The sequence below is a fragment of the Carassius gibelio genome, chromosome B22, assembly GCF_023724105.1.
Source record: "Carassius gibelio isolate Cgi1373 ecotype wild population from Czech Republic chromosome B22, carGib1.2-hapl.c, whole genome shotgun sequence".
NCBI lineage: Eukaryota > Metazoa > Chordata > Actinopteri > Cypriniformes > Cyprinidae > Carassius > Carassius gibelio.
Window position 1 is genome coordinate 10,148,579 of NC_068417.1, and position 20,680 is coordinate 10,169,258.

Genomic DNA, 20,680 nt, shown 5'->3' on the forward strand with positions numbered 1-20,680 from the left:
TAGCAAAAATATAAAGCAACAACAAAAAAAAGGCTTCGACTTGAACCAAAACAGACACAGAGTGGCTCAGTAGCCTGATCGTTTTCTCCGTTTATTTAGTGAAGCAGCACTACACAGATATTCCAACTGAAAGAAAGAAAGATCACACTACAATTATTCACAGTCCCACAAAACCAGAACAAACACTCAACAGGAACATTTAAAAACGCCGGCATACGTTCGCATTGTACGTAGAAACAGCTGGCAGAGCGCAAACTCAGGCGACACGAATAATCAGTTCGATATACGCTCAGCAACCTTTCTACCGAACTGCGCATCTCTCGTTAGATTTTACTCTTTTGTATAAAAATGTAAGAATAGAGAGGTATTAGATTATATTATATTGCAATATGAAGAACCGTAAATTCACCTCCTCGTTCACATTTCAAGTACTTTAAGTCTTTACCGCAGGCACGTGTGAAGAACCACAGACTTTACCGTTGTGTTTTCGCGTCGTTCGCTAGATAACGACGACTCGAAACCCTGTCGAAACGCCAGCTTCGCGCTGTGAAATGAGCAATTAATCGGTATGCAAATAAAAATAATGACCGCAGAGGAGTAATAAATCTAAATATTTTATTCGATTTTCTTATTTCCTCTGATCTGATGCCTAAGCGTGTATAAATCCAGTGTCGGGTTAATAAACAACCACACAAAGCTGAATCGTGTCGCTTATTAGTGAATACTATACTATGTGTTTTAAAAAATTTTTTTTTTTTTTTAAAGATACAGAGTAGAGAAACTAATTAATTTGCAATAATATCATACATGATATTATTATATAGTACATTATAATAATATTACATAGAACAGATTTATATTTCTAAATATATCTAAATATTTTGTGTTTATACAGTGGGATCCAAAAGTCTGAGAATTCATTTTTTTCCATGAAAAATAAATAAAATGTATTTAAAAAAAAATTTTTTTCAAGGAATCTTTTTTTTTATTATTATTATCTTTCCAGAAAAAAAATATATATAATATTTTAATAATTTTTCCAGAAAAAAAAAACAAATTTAAATTGTATTTTCTGCCAAAAAATTTGACAGCAATGTCCATCTGCTTACATATTGCACTGTCACTAAATTACCGTATTTTTATTAGTAATTGATTCGTATAAATTTTTTGCTATGATGGTCATTTTAGATTTTTCAAAATAATACAACATTTATTTTTAAAATGTCTGGGAAATAAAAATGTCAATGTGGACATAAGAGTTTTGGGCCCCACTGTAAAAATAAAATAAAAATTATATATATATATATATATATATATATATATATATATATATATATATATATATATATATATATGATGTAAACAAAAAAGACTGGCCTGTGTCTGGATAATTAAAGCTTTTAATTAAGTGCCATTAATATGTCAAAGTGCCTAATAGAGCTGATGTGACGTTCAGTAACTTTATATATTATTATTTTGGTCACTGATTGTCAGCGACGTTCACTCATCATCTGATGTTCTGACAAAGGGGTGCGGCTGCTGCATTTGGGCCTATTTTCAGCTCAAATGTAATAGAAAAACGTATTGCATCATTAAAAGAGGAACGACTACGTTTTTTTCCATCTCTTGTCCTTTTGAAAAAAGGAACCATCGGATGTTGTGTTTTTTCCCCTTCGAGTGATATTTATACATTTCTTAAGGACATAACAGCTTGCGAGGATTACGCAGAGGTCTCAAGGGATGTGAGAATCATCTTTTTTATCCTTCTTTCCGTCGGCTTCTCCCTCGCCGGTGTCGCTGCCGTCGCGCCGTCTCTTGCGGTTTCGAGCTCCAGTCTTGGAGACCGGCAGCGAGCCCATGCCGAGGACTTTATGGATCTGACGGAAAGCCAGCAGTCGCAGCGCATGCTGAAACACAACAAGACGTGCTTTCAGAATAAGCATGGATCATGCACATGGAAATGTTTGTTAGAAAAACACTGTTTAGTACCTGGGCACTGGCAGTCACATCCTCCCGAGCTTGTTTCGAAACGCTTCCCAGAGCATCTGTTTGACCTTTCTCACACGGGTCGAGAAGACCTGGACCATCTGAGGAGGGCACAGACATATAAAGACTGACTTAAATATAAATATATGTTTAAATGGGTTATGAAACATGTAGCAAGAAAAAAAAGTAGTTTTTTCATTTAAAAACAAAGCTGAAATAAAACAAAATATACTACATTTCAACTATAAAACTTGAAATGTTTAAATTTCCTTGGCAACTTATTGAAATAAAATGAGTTTAAGTAATAAATTTACTATTGAAAACTAAAAGTGACATAAAAATTTTATCTAAATAGAAATATCCAGAAAAAAAACAAAACTAATAAAATGACAGAACACATGACAAAATGACTTTCTTATCCCAGTGTTGTTACTGTCAATTAAAACTAATAAAAAATAAAGCTTAAATAAAATAAAACGTATCAAATGAACAAGTTTTAAGTTATTTGCAAGTGTATTTAATTTTTTAAAACATAAACCAGAAAATGAAAGCAAAACTAATCTGGCATGTCAACTTGGAAAGTAACCAAAAGTAAAGTTGAAGTACTAAAACTGAAATAGAAATAATGGTAAAAAGAAATGTAGCGTAAAATGAAAACTAATAAAAATGACTAAAGCACATAACATTTATATATATATATATATATATATATATATATATATACATTTCTATATATATATATATATATATATATATATATATATATATATATATACATTTCTATATATATATATATATATATATATATATATATATATATACATTTCTATATATATATATATATATATATATATATATATATATATATATATATATATATATTTATACACACACATACACACACACACACACACACACACACACACACACATATATTAGGGCTGTCAATTAATTAAAATTTTTAATTAATTCCACCTTTTTCTGTGATTAATCGCACACTTCATGAAATTAAGCATAGACCATTTAATCTTGTTTCAAATGTTTATTTTGTCAAAATTTGCTATATCCAGCAAAGTAAACCAAATTATTAAAGGGTGATTCTCAAAAATCTGTTTTTAGATGTATATGAATTTAGATATGTTTACAAAAAAGGACACTTACAAACTCCAAAAGGACACCAAAGGAGCCCATATAAGCACATATGAAAGGGAAAAAATCCGGATATTATAGTATGTATACAGCGCAACAGCCAAGAGCCTTTTACATTTCAAAGTCAAGTTGCGAAACTGAACAAAACCAGACAAAGATGCCAAAAAAAAAAAAACTAACCAGCTGCTGATTGCATATATAGACACATTCATTAATTTTCGTCAATGTGTGTGGAAACAACGTGAATGTGTGGAAAGTACCTTTGCATTAATGCAATGTGCAATCAGTGTGTCAACAGCATTCATACACGCATTATTATAACGGACTAATACATTATTACATGACTCACACGTGTTTATTGTACTGTATGATTAAAATCCTAAAATAACATAGGTCATACCTGGCAGGAGAACCCCGGTGGCGATGCATTCGAGGACCCTCCGCAGAGCTTCTCCAGGACTGATTGGACCCGATGCACTGCTAATAACTTTTTCAACAAGCAGCTCCATGGCCTTTGCAAAAGAAAACCCGGCACGTTAGTTAACGCGACCATTATTAGCTAAAACTCAAATCACTGTTAGCAAACAAAGCTAACTGACCCAGTCAGGCATCTTGCCCCAGGTAGGTACACGCTGACAGAGATCCCGCAGAACCCGAATAACGATGACGCAAGACTGAAGACCGTTTGCTCGAGCCTGTAGACGAAACTCGTTAATTTGCAATAGTCACAGATAACTACAGTACTTCAGTTAAAGACACAAATGTAAATGCTAATTGATCATGCTAATGCTACCAAAATTATCCATGGTCGATTCTAAGAACAGAAACATACTCTACGTAAGTACGCAAACACTTTGCCAATGTATCGCAATTGCAAAGTTCCACTGTTTACACATTTAGCTACAATGTATTTAAGTAATTTGCTAGCTTATATGCTAACCAGTTGACAATAAACTTAGCTGACTTGCTCTATGATATTTTTACACACTGTTGCTCCTGAAAATTAAAATTAGTCGTAGAAGAAGAAAAAACGTAATAAAAAAAACGTATAATTAGCGTAAATTATAGTGCCCCTTGTGACAATACTGAAAATAAGGCATAATAGCGTGCTGACATATTTAGGAATATAGCTATTGAATGAAATCGAATACGCGTTGCTAGACGAAATAAAAACTTGCGCAGAGTATTTTTGGGGTTTAATCGAAAGTCAGTTCCATGTCATTTTGATAAGTGTAGCTTTCCAAATTGTGTTTTTTTTTTCGTAAATTTAGTGCCTAAATACATCCTTAATTTTTTTTCTGTATTTAGCTGTTTTGCTAGTAACATGTAGAATGACAATTATTTGTTCAAAAATATGTTTACATTTTCACATTGTCTAACTTTGTTATAATTTACTGTAGTAATCCAAAGCATAATGTAATGATGTAAGACTAAAGTGCAAGTCTGTGCATAAAACTCATTAATAGGCAATAAAAATCTAAGCGAACAACAGCTAATGCTAAAATGTTACTAAACTAAAACAAATAATCGCTGAGTCTAAGACCAAAAACATACTCTACACAAGTACGTAAACACACAATTCCATTGTACAAACTTAACTACAGATTATTATCAGGTAGTTAGCTAGCTAACATGCTAACCAGTTATCATTAAAAATTAACTAACTTGATCTGCAAGATTCTTTTCAAATGGTTGTTCCTGAACAAAAAATGGATCTTAGAAAAAGTATGTTAACAATAATTTCAATTACAGCGCTCCTTGTGGAAATACTAAAAATAAAGTACTAACGGTACTTATTGTGTTTAGGAACATAACTATGAATGAATCAGAAGTCAAACTTGCGCTGATAAGAGCGTTACTTACGTAGAGTATGTTTCAAATTTAGGCTAAAGTCGGTAGCATGGTAGCTAAATTAAGCTCTCTCAATAACTGTTTCTTAGCTATCGAGTCAATTTAGTTTATATAATGTGTATAAAAATTCACTATATTCAGATACTTTCCGCTAGTACATTTGTAGTAGTTATTACTTTTTCAGATTTTTTTTATTGTTATTCCTAATGCAAAAATGTTACAATTTAACAACGTTGACAACTATGTTGAATTAATAGTTGCTAGTAATGTAAGCGAAAAGGTCATTTTAAAGTAGCTTCTCCAATGCTTTTTAACAAGTTTACAGATTTAGTGTCTACTGTCCTAAAAGTACTACTACAACCTATCCTAAACTATTTTAATTTAGTTTTTTTTTTTTACCTGAAACCATTTAGCATGTCGCAGAGCTGCTAAATTCTCAAGGCACTTGGTCCTGCTGAGAACATCCAGAGGGTCTTTTTCTGACACTGAAAGGACACATGTAAGAAACATCGTCAACTGTATTTAATGTTTAGCTTTTATTTGAAAATAGTAAGTAGATCTCATTAATATATAAAAGTATTGTTGATTAAATGACAAAAATATTTTAGGGAATTTGTGACACTAGGCTGTGTTAATGTGATCATTACAACACAAGTCAAAACAAAGTGACCACACCGAAATGTCACAATACTAGGGGTTTTCCGCACGTCCAGGTTCCTAAAAAAGCTGTTGCAATGATATGCAAAAGATGTAAATGGAAAATATTATTAATTGGGTCTGTTAATGCATGATTAACAAACCCAAACAGGACAAGTGTGGAGAACCACTTTGGGTTTTGGTTGTTTGAAAGAAATAGAATTGAGAATTATTGTTAACAAAATAAAAACAACAGTGACCTCAGGTTACAAGTCAGAATTACAGAGGCTTTTGAGGTCAAAACTTCAGTATGAGAGGATGAGTTTGTTTTAGGCCACAATAAACAATAACAATAAAATTCATATTCACTCACATTCTAATAGTTTAGGTCTCAACTTAAAGACAAGTCTATTGTAAACTACCATACATTGTCAGTCCCAAAATATTGCAGTGGCCACATAGGTTTATGAGCTACAGGAGTGATGTATTTTTCTACTGAATTCTTGTATGAAGAAATAGATTGTTTTTGCGCAGTTATTTTTGTATACAAGAAAATATAAATTTTTAAAAAGCTGTAATTACAAGCAAATTAGTTTTAGCTTCAGACATCACGCCCAAGGATCGTTGGCTAAACGTCTGATGCATATGGGACACAAAAGTGGAAATGCTTCAGGAGTGTTGAAAGTCGTGATCGGATTGGTTGAATTCTACAGAATTTCCGCAAAACACGTGTGTGTAGCGTTCTTTAAAATTCTGCCTATAAACAAAGATACCATGGCGACAAACCCTCTCACTTATCTCGATCAACTCAAAGCTGAATTTTTGAAAGTATGTGAAATATTTAAAGTTCGCGGCATTTAATTTTTTTAATATGTCAGTTTTACACTCCGGTCTGGTAATGTGGCGACATTTCTACACCTCGTAACGTGACGCTGAAATGAAATGAACTGTAATTGGTTGTTGGACATGTCGGTCAAATGGCCTTCATGGGCGGGGCTTGGAAAATGAAAGCTGGCATGAATTCCAGACCTTTTGCCGTCAGTCAGTAAATTGTAAATTGACATTCAATTTGCATCTCGTGCACAAAAATAAGCCAAAAGCCAAATAGTTATGAATGGATGCAGTGAAGTAATTATGACAAAAGTGGCTGTTTAAATAAACATAAACAAACAAGGTAAAATATAAATTGATATTTACAATTAATAATACAAATAAATTCATAAATAATTTGTTACTAAAACAATATTAGCCACTGTTTTGATGAAACGGATCATATTAGTTATTAAAAACTTAATTTTGACATGAAAATGGCAAGAATCTCAAAGTTGTGTGATGTAGGATCCTGTTTCTGTACGCGCACAAAAATGAATGCAATTGTCACTCCCAAATCTTTACACCATTCACCACCACTTTATATGAACGACTAACTTGGCCTGAAAAGGTCAGTGGTGAAAGCCATAAATCTCTCTCATGCTGAAGTGCTCATGTATCTTACAACACAACTTGTACAATATTGCACCACAATGGTAAAGAAAGGTCAGAGATCCTGTTTTTGATTCCTTAAAAAAGCTTTCAGGAAGCAATGCAAAACCGAGGGCGAATAATGGACCGAACCAAGAAAAAAAAAAGGAAAGTGAAGAAGGGGAAGGGGGGTAACAAATGAACAGGAAAGCCAATTGACTGATGGAAAATTCAATTCTGTATGGAAATATCCGTATTTTTTGTGAACCAAGGGAACACATATAGGGCTGCTGAGGGAAAGCACGGGTTCTCTAACCTTTCTCCATGTTGGGGACGGGGTCTTCGCGCATCACTGGCGAGGTAAGAGAGATGGTGACCTGCATTTTTGGTTCCTTGCTTGAAAAAATGACGATGTTGGCTTCCTCAGGGTGTACCTGCACCTCATACTGATCTTCAGAAAAGGTCTGCCGGTTAAAAGGACACTGTATTACTACAGAGGAGATGGTGGGGGTCAATACAGGGGCCATAATTTGTCCCTTATAATCCCAGTGGTAAATGCCACACTCAAAGTCTTGGCTGGATAATGCAGGGGTTAATGGGATATAATGCATAAGGAAATGAAGTACATGCCCCAGTCTCTCTCTGTAGGTGTCTTAACCAGGCAGTGGAACTAAAGATCAGTTAAAGATACATGGACCACAACAGCAGCAGAAAGAGTCAAAAGCTCATTCGCAGTTATTTTGAATTATATATTGGTAGGTCACACAATCAACCACCAGAAATATGTCTGGGTCATATTTCATTCCAAAAATCCGTATATTTCGCATCAAGTAAATAAAGTATATTTTTTAAGATCAAAGATTTTGCATTACTTTCCTTACACAAATAGTCTTTACCGCAATGCACAACCATCTCATTTTCATTACTGTGATGTGAAAAGGAAAAAAAAAATGTATGCTAATGATTGAATAAGTAAGAATGTTTTTAAGATTATAAAGATTCAAAATTATTTTCATGACTCATAGCACATTTTCCCCATGCAATAAGTCATTACCGCAATGGACAATCTCAAGTTTCATTAATGTGAAAAATTGATAATAAAAAAAGGGTCATTAAAAAGTATTAATGCATGATGGTTGTATCACACTGAATTTATTCTTATTTTAATAAAGAAAATGTTGGAAGGAACGATTTTCTGTATGTTACTGATTGCATCAAGTAAATGGAGTACATTTTTTAAGATCACAAAGAAATTTGTGCACTTTTACATTATTTTCATTTAGCACATTTTTCCCATGCAAAAGTCATCACAACAAGGTTCAACCATCCCAATCTCATTGCTGTAATGTGAAAAATATATATATAATAAATAAAGATTTTAAAAAGTATTTTTATATTGTAATAAAGATGTACTGAATTTAATTCCAATTTTAATAAAGAAAAATCTGGGTGGGGGGGGGGTATATATATATACTTCTATAATGAGTTTTTGTTGTTGCATTATAGTAATGACATTTTAGGAAATTAATTTAATTTACATGAAAGTAATATTTTCTTATAATTCCATGTATGTTACGGTAATGATTTATTTGCAGCATTATAGTAAATACAATTTTGAAAACATGTTAATCTAACATTTTCTGCATGTTTACAGTGAGGTTTTGTGTCATGAAAATTATTTTCTTCTTGCTATGATTTTCTGTCAAGAAAATACATTTTGGTAATGTTTTTGCCAAATCATAGTAAAGACAATTTTTTGACAGTATGTTTAATTGTAATCAAAATAATAATTTTCTACAAGTTTCCGTAATGAGGTTCTGTACTGCAGTAATGACATTTAAGGAATTATCTTCACTTGTCATGAAAATAATTTAGGAAATATGTCAAACTGTGATAAAAATATTTTCTATATATAATTTTCTGCATGTTACGGTAAATACGTTTAAAATGCTTCTTTTTTTAATTAAATTGCAATGGAATAAAACAATTCGGTATGATTTTCTGTTTTACCATAGTGAGTAATTATTGCTGAATTGTGGTAAATATATATAAATGGGCTTTAAAATACTCACTTGCTTGATGCAAAATATAATAAATGTTAATTGTAATATTTTTGAATAAATGTAAACATCATATCAAACTTTTCTATTTTTTTTTATTTAAATTTGAAGTACAACCCGGAAATTTCTTAGAGAGAATCACACATAATCCTAATCCAAGCCAAGCTTTAGGCCTACTTTAAGAAATTGCAAAATGTTAAGCACACATCCAGCTACATGTTGCTGTATCTAAACTTAACACCTGGGATCATGTGATTTCTTATGTGGGCGATTTCCATCATGTAGCAGCCAGAACAAAATGAAACGTGGTGATAAAACCACAAGTGGAAAGTTTTGAGCATAGGCAGGTCAGAAGTCAATAATGGTTTTCAGCAGCTTCAACATAAACATTTGACACATGCATAGCAACTCCGCAAATAAAGACAAGCTTACCGCTAGCTGTTTGGGCAGTTGTTCTGCAACGGTTCTCAACAGAGAGGCGGTGGGTTTCTTGGCCGCCAACAAGATGAGCTGGACATTGCGGTCGCCACGCAGGAGGAGACCTTTAGCCAGGATTCCCACACGCATGACTCCTTTGAGAACACGAGCCTGAGACTCCGACCTGTCCAAGAGGAAGCATGTAAATTTACACCATTTCCCACGTCTATTCGATGGCATAAACACAAAGCTAGCTGGCAAGAGTCCTCACTGTTTGTCCGCCACGTCGTTGTCGTCGTCCGCAGCACACGCCTCCTTCTCCAGCAGCGAATCGGACACCAGTTTGAGAGCGCGCTCAGAATGCGACACGATTCGCTGGACGGCCTGAAGCTCCTCCTCCACGGGGTAGATGGCCGAGTGTTTGGCCATGATGTGGCGGTCGTCGGGCGAATCAGGACGCCGCACGGGCTAAAGATAAATAAGAGAATTGTTGCTGTTTACAATTTGATAAGTAACTTGCAACAGTTTTGGTTTGTTTGAAATGTGATTGCGTGTACTTACCAATAGGGGAGGCACCGGGATGCTGGGCCGGCCCATGAGAGGGGGCGGAGCCATTCTGTGCCTCATCTCCACCCAGTATAACTGCTCATCCTCCATCCTCCTCCAGTACATGTCCTCCTCGTACCTCCTGCTGGACCACACAAAGAAATTAAGACTATAAAAAAACGCCTAGTGAAATGTGCAATAAAGGTTTTAGCGTTAGAAAAGATAAATAAAACCGAAATGGTGTGAATGTTGAGAAAGACCTCATTTCTGTGTACCAGCGTTGTTCGTCCTCTTGTTGTCTCTTCAGCACAGATTTCTGTTTCTGCTTTCGCAGTTTGACTTCCAGAAGTTTCCGCGCTCGATTGCTGGGCTTGATCTCCACTGGGAGGTCTGGGTTCACTTTTTTCTGAAAAACAAGACAAATATTGGTCAATAATTGCAGCCCTGGGTGATTTCAAGTCTTTACTGTTTTATAATTGTCTTGTGTTTTTAACTCAAGTGTCTCAAAAAGTGAAGCTGGATTGAAGTCTGCACTGATGTCAGACTTTTAAATATTTTGTTATCAATAATCTGATCTGTCACTTGCAAGTTCATGAGTTCATGAAATGAGAAGCTAATCAACCCTTAATGTGTCAAATGGGTAATTTGCTAGATAAGATATTTCAGTTTATTACAATAACTATACTTATATACAAGCTTTTAGTCAAAGCAATGAAATTTGCATACATTCATTCACAACAACAAAAAAACTCATATTTGGTGTACGTTTCAGAAAGGCGATACATAAAAGATAAACAATAATGTGCAGTATGTTTTTTATTTTTTTTTTACCTTAAACCGCATTACACCAAATAATGTCATTTTCTAGCAACGTCATATGTAATTAAAGTAATTTCAATTAAAATTACTCAGTTTAATAATTATATCAATACACAAAAACATACATAAATATATTGAAGTACAAAAATGGCTATTTACTGACAGCTATATCATGAAAAAAATATTTTATTCCATCAAGTCCATCAAGTTAAAAAAAATAAGAAAATATAATTATATGAAGCAGTTTTCATTGGGCAAGTATTTAATTTACTTATTTATTTTACAAACTCATGTTTATTATATAAATAATTATTTAATGAATTTTATACTAATTAATATACACATTTACTTCCAGAGAGACATCTCACCTTGTACTGCAGTCGGTGTCTCCGTCCCTTCAGGTGCATGTCTTTAGCATTGGGATCATTGAAACTGCATTCACACAGCTTACAGTGAAAGCGAATCACCTTTCCGTCATCATTTCGAACCTGAAGAGAAAAAAACAAGTTAAGAATAAAAACACAAGAATCTGAGATTTAAACCCCTCAAAGGACTGATTCGCAAATACATATGATTCATGAATCAATTTGACTGATTCACTGACAAAAAGACAGATTCACTCGTTTTGATCAAGCTTAACTGAACACAAATAGAGCTGTATGGTCTCACTTCTTCAACATAATCGTGTCCCACGGGCTGAATGTCTCCTTGAGCTCCAGTCCCGTCACCGTCCTCATCGTCGCTCAAAGTGTCCGTCTTCACCACAGTTGGCTTCACCTCCTCCAGTTTTACCGGAGCTGGTGTGGACGTTCTGCTGCCTGGACAGAAATGGATATTAGGGAATTCACTTCATTTCATGTTTCTGCAAGATGGCTGTTCGTAACGTAACCATGCTACCAACATGTTTAAGATGTGCAGGGTTCGTTGCGTGATTACTCATAGATCTATTAGCTCATAACCTGCTGAGCAGCATTATCTGGTATGAATAACACAACTATATAAAGCAAAAAGACTTAGCAAGACTTCTGTGTTGATGTCATGTTACAATCTGAAAGATGCATTGCATCAACATAACGACTGAAATGTTTGCAAGGAGCTTTTTCTTCTTCAAGGCAGGATGTAAATCATATATTCCAATCATGTGGGTATTGTGAGTGAAGCACTAAAGAGGAAATATCTATTTCTGTGATCAGTGCGAAACCGCTGGTGAAATTACGGTGAAGTGACACACATAGCACAACTATAATCCCAACACTGAAAACATCAGGCATTTATGACTTTTTTTTTTACTTTGTGACTAAAACTGAGCTTAAACTAAAAATGTTACACATGTTGGGCCTCATTTAGTGAAAAAAAGTGAAAAAAGTTTAGGAGACACGAGTTGAACAAAATTGTGTGAAAACAGGTCTTTTAAACATTCGTACATAAACTGTCACAAATGTAAACAAATTTAGGTGTAAATCATGCATAAAACATTTAAAATTTGTTAATGCAATGATGAGTGTTACATTTATTAACTTTTGTTCATCACGAATGGAAACAAATTCATTTTATTCACTTTATTCATACTTGTGCGACTGTTAAAATACTAAGTTAATAATTCGCAAAACCATTCTTTTTTAAATTTTTCTAACTGAAAACTAAATCTGTAAAATCAATTGTTTTGAAAACAAACAGTATTCCAAATTATTTACACCAAAATTCAAAAAGGCCTAAATTGTTATGTACACTGTTGCAACAGCAAACAAATTCATGATAAATTCACATAATCTCCAATGTAAATGTCACAATTGCAGAAAAAAATTTTTTTTAGTCATGCAGAAAACATCTTTTATACTACAAACTTCTGCAATTGTGATGACTACGTAAATAATTCGGAAAAGCATTCTTGTGTAAATTCACATAATTGCAAAAAAACGTCCGTGCAAGTCATTCATAAAATTAATTTTGAAAACAAATAGTAGTCTAAATGTTTTACGCCAAAATTTAGTTCTGCTCATATTTCACCAAAAATGCCCTAAATCATCATGTGAAGTCATGTAAGTTTATAATAAGTTCCAATGCAAATGTCGCGAAAGCAAACAAATTCCATTTAATCATTCAGAAATCTAGTTTTATATTAAGTTTATAGTAAAAAATTATAACTCACAAACTACTTGTGCAAATTTGTCTTACGGTTCAAAAAACAAAGTTGACGCTGAAAGTGATATTTATACGTTAATCTGGTCGTTATTCCAATTTTAAATATCCATTTTCTGGAGTCTTTTTCAGATCTAAAGTGTGAAAGACCAGTGCGTAAACATGGGGGTGTTTTACGATACTTTAGTGAAAATGCCTGGTAAAGTCGCTTACCGATAATGGCAACTTTAGCAGTGGCAGGTTTCTCGGCAGGAGACGCCACAGGTTTGGAAAGAGTCACCGCCGGAGTCTTCTGCGCAACCGATGTTGGGGTAGGAGTGGTTTTCACCGCTGTCTTGCTAGTAGTCATCGTCACAGTAGCAGGGGCAGAGTTCACGAAAACGGGCTCCGTGGAAGGGATGGGTTTGCCAAGTTTGGTGTGCAACTTCACCACCTGAGGAAAAGTTCGATAGCAGGTGCATTTCAACCCCAAAATACATTGAAAAGCCCAAGAGTGCTGAAAATGGCATTTAACATTTAATAAACCTTCTGGTGCTTGGATCCCCGGATGTGTGCGGCGTATGCATCGGCGCCGGTGCATGAGACATCACACAGTTCACAGCGCAGCTGCGTCTGGACACCGCGAGGTCCGTTAGTCACCTGACTGCCACTCTTCTGAGCCGCCTCTTTCTTCTTGTGCTTCTGTCCTTCCAGATGTTCTCGATACGTCTGCAGAAGAGCACAAGAACACAAGTCAACGAAAAAGATGTTTTCTACCAATTTCCACTAAATTAGGGCAAGACACTATCAAGAAAAGGAATGGGGTTTTTTTTGGTGGGGGGGGGGGTGGATTGTCATAGCATGTTGTTGACTAGCGGTTAAGAAAACACCCCAAATACTTATTTTTGTACTTTTGTAGATCTATAGATTTCAATACATATCTTTAAAGTCAGTATTCTAAAAAAACAAAACAAAAATTCCATCAACTTTAGTAGAACTTCTATATGCAAAAGATTTGTTTAAAGTTTAAAAGTTTAAAGTTTTTAGTTTTTTAATCTATGTTCTGAAATTTTTACTGAGGGTTTTGTTCATTAAAACAATGAGCCCCAAGAAGCCATAGTTTACAGTGGATTTATAAAAGTTAATTGGTGTTGTTAGGCATGACACAAAGCAGAGTAACTAAAACCCTGTTAGCTGTTATAAATTCACGGTAAACCACAGCTTTGCAGAGCTTATTGCTTTTATTAAACGGTTATTCCGTTTATGAAGTAAGGTTTCACAAAATAAAACAGAGCAAATAAAGTGTATTGATATTAATAAAAACAGTATTCTTCCACCAAACAATGTAGTTCCTCAGAATCAGTTGTGGTTCAAAGAATGTGGTTGCCGAGCAACACAAGAACACAGAGGTAAACAAAGGTGTTTGTAGAGTAATTTACAACAGCTTGGAACATGGCTCAACCAATCAGAATCAAGGACCGGAACTCTCCGTTTTATAAATATAATCTTATTCCTACAAAGATGGTAGAATGAGAGAAACGATATCATGGGAATCACTTTCAGAACAATTCGTTTTTCTGATGAATGATTAAAAACATTGACAGCCAATCAGTACCAATCCTGCTGTAATGAGCTCAGGAATTTAAAGCGACAGCACACGTGCACTCAGAATAAACAAACAATATTGTTTGCTGGTGTGGACGCTAATATCATTATCTTTATAGTTATCTTTATAGTTATCGTTCTCTCGATTGGAACAACATGAGGATGAGTAATTAATGACAGAATTGCAACAGAATTTTTGGGTGAACTATCCCTTTAAGTTCTCTTCGGCTGAAGAATGAAAGATCTTGGATGGCCTGAAGGCGAGGAAATAAGATTTATTTAATTTTTTGGGGTGAAGTTGAATGTGGATTTAATGTAATTGCTCACCTGTGGACCAGCACAGCTAATCTTGCAGATATCGCAATAGTGCAGCTGTGGCTGTTTAGGTGGACCTTTGGGCTTCTGGATCTTGTTCTGATGGAAAACGGGTTTCTTGTACGTGTTGACGGTGGAGCTGGTGAGTGCGCCGCTGCCCTTGTTGCTCCAGGAGGAGTTGGAGAGCTGTTTGGGAGGTTGTTGTGTCTGCTGTGGTGGTGGAGGCTGTTGTGGCTGCTGGAGGGGCGGTTGAGGCTGTGCCTGTTGGGGCGCCAACTGCGCCGGCTGGAAGTACGAAGGCGTGGATGTGTAAATGCTAGACTCATAGTTGGAATAGCTGAGACCGGCTGAAGCAACAAAGACAGAGACACCATTAGATGATTCGCCGGTGGCTATTTGTGGCGTATAAATCTCAATCGGATGCATACCGGAGTAGGATGTCGCAGCTGTGGAGTTGAAGGAAGAACTAGGGGTGTAAGTGGATATGGGGGCTGGAGTTTGCTGCACGCTGGTTGATGTGGGGTAGATGGTGTAGCTAGAGGACACAGAGCTCACAGCGGGAGGGGGTTTGAGAGCGGTGACCTGCCGTTGAACAGGCGGCTGACTGTACGCTGTACTCGTGGGGCTGTAGCCACTTTTCAGCCCTGAAAAGGCAAAGATGTTCTCATTTGAAACCTAAAAACTGGAAGCTATAGATGAGCAATATAGCTTGATTTAAAAAAACTATATATATATATATATATATATATATATATATATATATATATATATATATATATATATATATATATGCATACCAATTGCTCTGAAATGTCTTAGATGGGCCGGTTGTTTATTTGTTCTGTTTTTCAATCAAACATCATTCAGAATGTTTAATGGAAGACATAAAAAGTTCACATGGTTTCTCACCAAAAGAACATGAATATTGAATTATTGTCATTTATAAACACCTCTAACACAATGCATAACACATAACAATAATCTAAACAAGCAATGCATTGATTTAGATACTACTGTATTGATTAACATTTTGAATTCATATTTTAAACTTAAATTTCGATTTTTTCAATTTAAGTTCTAGTATTGTTTGTTTTTAATTAAATCGTTTTATTTTATTTTATGTGCATTAAAATCAATGCAATAATCACAAAATTGGTATAATATTCAAATAATTCAATTTAATATTAATATTTAACATAACTTATATATATATATATATATATATATATATATATATATATATATATATATATATATATACACACACACATGGACCTAGACCAATTCAATTCAATTCAAGTTTATTTGTATAGCGCTTTTTACAATACAAATCGGTACAAAGCAACTTTACAGAAAATTACGTATCTACAATATTTATAAGTAGCTTATCAGTTTGAATTGAATTGAAACACCCTGGACCACAAAACCAATCTTATGTCACTGGGGTATATTTGTAGCAATAGCCACAAAAAAAACATTGTATGGGTAAACATTATCGATTTTTCTTTTATCCCAAAAACCATGTTCCATTAATATTTTTTGTCAATTTCCTACCGTAAATATATCAAAAAGATTAGTAATATTTTATTATTAATATTAGTTCAAGAATAAAAAAAAAATATCAGATTTATATCGTAATCGGCAAATAGCCAAACTGCGGCATCGGTATCGGTGACGGAAGTGAAAAAGTGGTATCGGGACATCCCTGATTGTTACATCTCTAACAGCATTCAAAGACGACTGAAAGAGAAAGCAGCTTCACCTGTCTGGAAGTAGGCCTCGGTCACGGTTCTCTGCGCGGGTGCGATGCTCGTTTGAAAGTACTGCTTGTTCTCAAAGCTGCTGACTGGTGGTGGTCGACCGTAGCTATAATTCTCCTGTATAACCAATTAAATTGGGAATAAGTAAGTGAGCGCACTTGAGATGCGTCATTAATAAGAATGATGCAAAACAAAGACTTACCGGTTCAGCCAACACCTGGTAAGTTTGAGGGGTGGGCGTCAGTTGTGGGGATGTTTCGGGCTGTCGGTAGCCGTAGTTGGGGGCGGGATGGGGCTGGTACGTGGGGTAAGGGGCAGTTACAACGGGACTCACCGGTTGGGCGGTGGCAGAAGGGTACGAGGCTGTCACCGCATGGGCCACTGCAGGGACGGGCTGGACACTATAGCTGCCCGTGGTTGGGTGGGAATACACAGGAGGCGGCTGGGCACTGGATGGGAATTTTGGGATTCAAAATGAATGATGTTTATATACCCTTCCATTTTGAAAATTAACCATGGTTTTACCACACATTAGTGCTGTCAACCGATTAATCGCATCCATAATAAGTTTTTAGTTTACATAATATAATATTTACTAGGGCTGGGTGATGTATCTAATGATATGCCAATGCACACCTAGTCAGTAAATCTGGTTCCATGATTACTAAATCCCCATCACTTACTTTCAAATGGAGCGCCATTTAATAGACAGAGCTGTAGATCATTAACAAGCTATGCAATATCCCGTTCATTATCCCAGATGAATCGCCTTTGATTTACAGACTAGATGCGCAGGATCATATCGTCAGATATATCGCCCAGCCCTAGTATATATATACATGTAAATATTTCCAAAATATATACTGTTTTTGTGTGTATTTATATATTAATAAATAATAAATAAACACAGGACACGTAAATATATTACGTAAATAAAAACTTTTATTTATATCACGATTAATCATTTGACAGCACTACTACAAATTAAACCAAAAAAACATGGTTACTATAGTTAAATCATGGTAATCACGGATTAATCATGGTTTTACACTAACCCTAGTTTAACCAAGTTATTTGTAGTAAAACTGAGGTTGTGCAAATGTGACACTGGAGCACAAAACCAGTCTTAAGTAGCAAAGGTATATTTGTAGCTAAAGCCGAAAACATAACATACATTGTATGGGTCAAAATTAAAGAGTTTTCTATAATCAAAGTCAAAAAACATTAGGATATTACGTAAAGATCATGTTCCATGAAGATTTTTTGTACATTTCCTACCGTAAATATATAAAAACTTAGTAATTAGTGATTAGTAATATGCATTGTTAAGGACTTCATTAAGACATCTTTCAAAGATGATTTTCTCAATATTTATATTAATTTTCGTCTCTCGAAAATATATAAATTTATATTTATTTATTTTTTTTGCACCCTCAGATTCCAGTTTTTCAAATATTGTCCTATCCCAGCTATCCTGAGCTTATTTATTCACAAGGCAACTACACTTTTATTACAATAAACCCATGGGTAATTTTCCTAAGGGTTACAAGTGAGCAAAATACAATGGTAATAGTATTTACTTTAAAGAACAGGCTACCAAAATGCAGGACTTTGTGTAAGCATATGCAAATTTTTAATACAGTGCAATGGTAAAGCCACAGAATTATAGGTAAAAGCATAGTTCCAAATGTTTACCATGGTATAAGCATGGTACTACGAGTCATAAAGGATGGCAGCACCGCGGTATTTACATTAGCACACATACGGTATTTACATATTTCCCGTGAACACATATAATAATAACAAGCAAGCATCAGTAAACACCAGCAGCAGCAGCAGCAGCTCGTGAGATCTTTGCGCCCTGTCCGTCAGCATCTCTTTTAAATATACTGTCTGTCATCCTGACTGCAGTAATGTGTTCGTGCGCACGTGTGTTGCTGTGGTACCTGTACTGCGGGCCGGCGGCGGCAGCGGCTGCTGCATGCGTGAATCCATAATAATTACTGGCCGCCATCATAGAAACTTCAGCAGCAGCAGCAGTGACAGCGGCGGGGGCGTGTCCTGCGACCACGTGACAGACACGTGTGCGTGACGTCAACTGTCACCTTCGCGCCGCTGACCCCCTCGGAGCCTCAGAATAAAACCGTTATGATGTAAAGTTTCATTTATATATGTGTATTATACAGTTATAAATAGTGTGTTTCTATCAGTGATGTGGGCCAAGGCGGCGCTCTGAAATGATGAGAAAGTCAGTGAGTTGTTGATTATTTTTAGATTCATACGAAAACAGAATAAACGTCAGGTTTCGTCTTATGTTCAGCTATTACTTTTAATAGTATTTTTTTCGTCACTTTACACGTCAAATGCTTAAAACATACTTAAAATAGTATGTTAGTTCAGGTCAGTTAATGTTTAATTTGAAAGTGACAAAAACTGAGTTTTGATTAAAACTTTGGTAGGCTACTTAAAAAAATTTCCACAAGTTTGATTCATTCAGAACGATGTTCGTAACGCGCATGCGTGGCGTGATTATTGTAGCCCATGTATTTTGTAAGTATATTAATATTAATAATTATATTAACTTAAATGCACAACTATACATCATCCAGGTATGTGAAAGCCTATAAATAAATAAAAAATTACTAAAGGATTTTCCAAGTATTATTATTATGTACAAATATATTACGTATAAAAGAAAGTAAACAAAAATATAATATTATTTTATCATTAATATGAATATGTCCGCATATTAACATGTACTTTATATATATGTATTATATATATATTTAAATTTCGATATTTGTATGATTTTTTAATTTTATATAAATCATATGTATATAATGTGTATATAGATATTTACTATATTAAATATTTTAATATAAAAAATATAACTGTATGTATGTATGTATGTATATAACAAAGGAGAAAGTAACACATATTTTATATGTTTACTAATATTGCAATTTTACAATGCAAATCTAAATTATTTCAATTAGGCTAATATAGATAGATAGATAGATAGATAGATAGATAGATAGATAGATAACAGAAAATGCAACATTTAATCATATAACATAATATAACATTCAGGTTAATAAACAACAATATCTGCCCTGGAGGATTACAGATATTGTATAACCAAAGCATAAATAAACCAAATGAAATGTCTCATCCACTCAGAATGAGATTGTATATTAACATGTCTTGTACATTAGCGCCACCTGTGGGTTGAGAGGGTCAAAGTGTTTAAAGAGGGATCTCAAAGCCTCTGTTGTTTCAGTGCTCAGAGGATGTGGAAGTGCCTCAATAAGATCATCCTGAGCCTGGAGCACCAGCATTCAGCATTCAGGAGGAGACGCAATATGACAAAGCACCGCTGATGTTCCTACAGCATCCTCACTGTTAATGTGTGGATCCATACAGCAGAACATACACACTTCTGGAAACATGCCGGGCTGAATCCAGTGTCTGATGTGACCTGGAGAGTGAGCGTAGCCTCTTCTTTCCCTCACAGTGAACAGAGGAGTCTTGTGTTTCTCTCAGAGCACCTGCATCAACACCTGCGCTCTGCTCGGATCGGCTCTGGATAAGAGAGGAAAAATAATCAGTTCACCAGGAATAATCCCATCCTCATGTGAGTACGGTACTGCTATTCATTTAATCTATCAAAGACTGAATTAAGATAGATTTGTTAAGTTTTTTAAATAATTTGTAAGAATCATTAAGAAAAACAAGTGGTTTCAAGCCACACCACCATGACGTTTCAAAGTAATATTGAATTTAATATTCAATATATAACATTTATACTCCAAATACAGCAGTTTTATTGTAGCATCACTATTAAAATCTTCATATTCTGAATTATTTATTTATTTAGGTTTTTCCAATTTAGTCATTTTGTTGTGAATGTTTTTTTTTTTTTTATCCAGTTTTAGTCTAAAACTTATTTCATTTTAC

The 20,680-nt window shown here is 34.8% G+C and overlaps 2 protein-coding genes across 5 annotated transcripts in view; one reads left to right on the top strand and one right to left on the bottom strand.

Annotated features, from left to right (window-relative positions):
* Nucleotides 1-78: 78 nt before the first annotated feature.
* LOC127987438 (zinc finger RNA-binding protein) lies at nucleotides 79-18,818 on the bottom strand. Of its 4 annotated transcripts, none has more exons than XM_052589766.1 (19): nucleotides 18,670-18,818; nucleotides 16,926-17,172; nucleotides 16,726-16,840; nucleotides 15,392-15,607; nucleotides 14,976-15,310; nucleotides 13,590-13,772; nucleotides 13,278-13,497; nucleotides 11,595-11,743; nucleotides 11,294-11,413; nucleotides 10,382-10,512; nucleotides 10,122-10,248; nucleotides 9,832-10,028; nucleotides 9,576-9,744; nucleotides 7,400-7,547; nucleotides 5,386-5,471; nucleotides 3,735-3,830; nucleotides 3,536-3,647; nucleotides 1,990-2,087; nucleotides 79-1,907 (listed from the first exon to the last, which is right to left on the bottom strand). In XM_052589766.1, the coding sequence occupies exons 1-19, from the start codon at nucleotides 18,738-18,740 to the stop codon at nucleotides 1,734-1,736; spliced, it is 2,994 nt and encodes a 997-aa protein (XP_052445726.1). In that variant the 5' UTR covers nucleotides 18,741-18,818; the 3' UTR covers nucleotides 79-1,733. The 4 variants fall into 4 exon arrangements, with proteins under 4 accessions (XP_052445726.1, XP_052445725.1, XP_052445724.1 ...); XM_052589765.1 differs by having other exon boundaries at nucleotides 10,122-10,251; XM_052589764.1 differs by having other exon boundaries at nucleotides 10,367-10,512.
* A 1,189-nt stretch (nucleotides 18,819-20,007) lies between these two features.
* Nucleotides 20,008-20,680, top strand: part of LOC127987441 (caytaxin-like) — a 6,091-nt gene continuing 5,418 nt past the window's right edge. The window contains exon 1 of the mRNA XM_052589771.1: nucleotides 20,008-20,357. The gene's annotated coding sequence lies outside the window, so the exon portion shown is untranslated. The remainder of the gene's footprint in view (nucleotides 20,358-20,680) is intronic.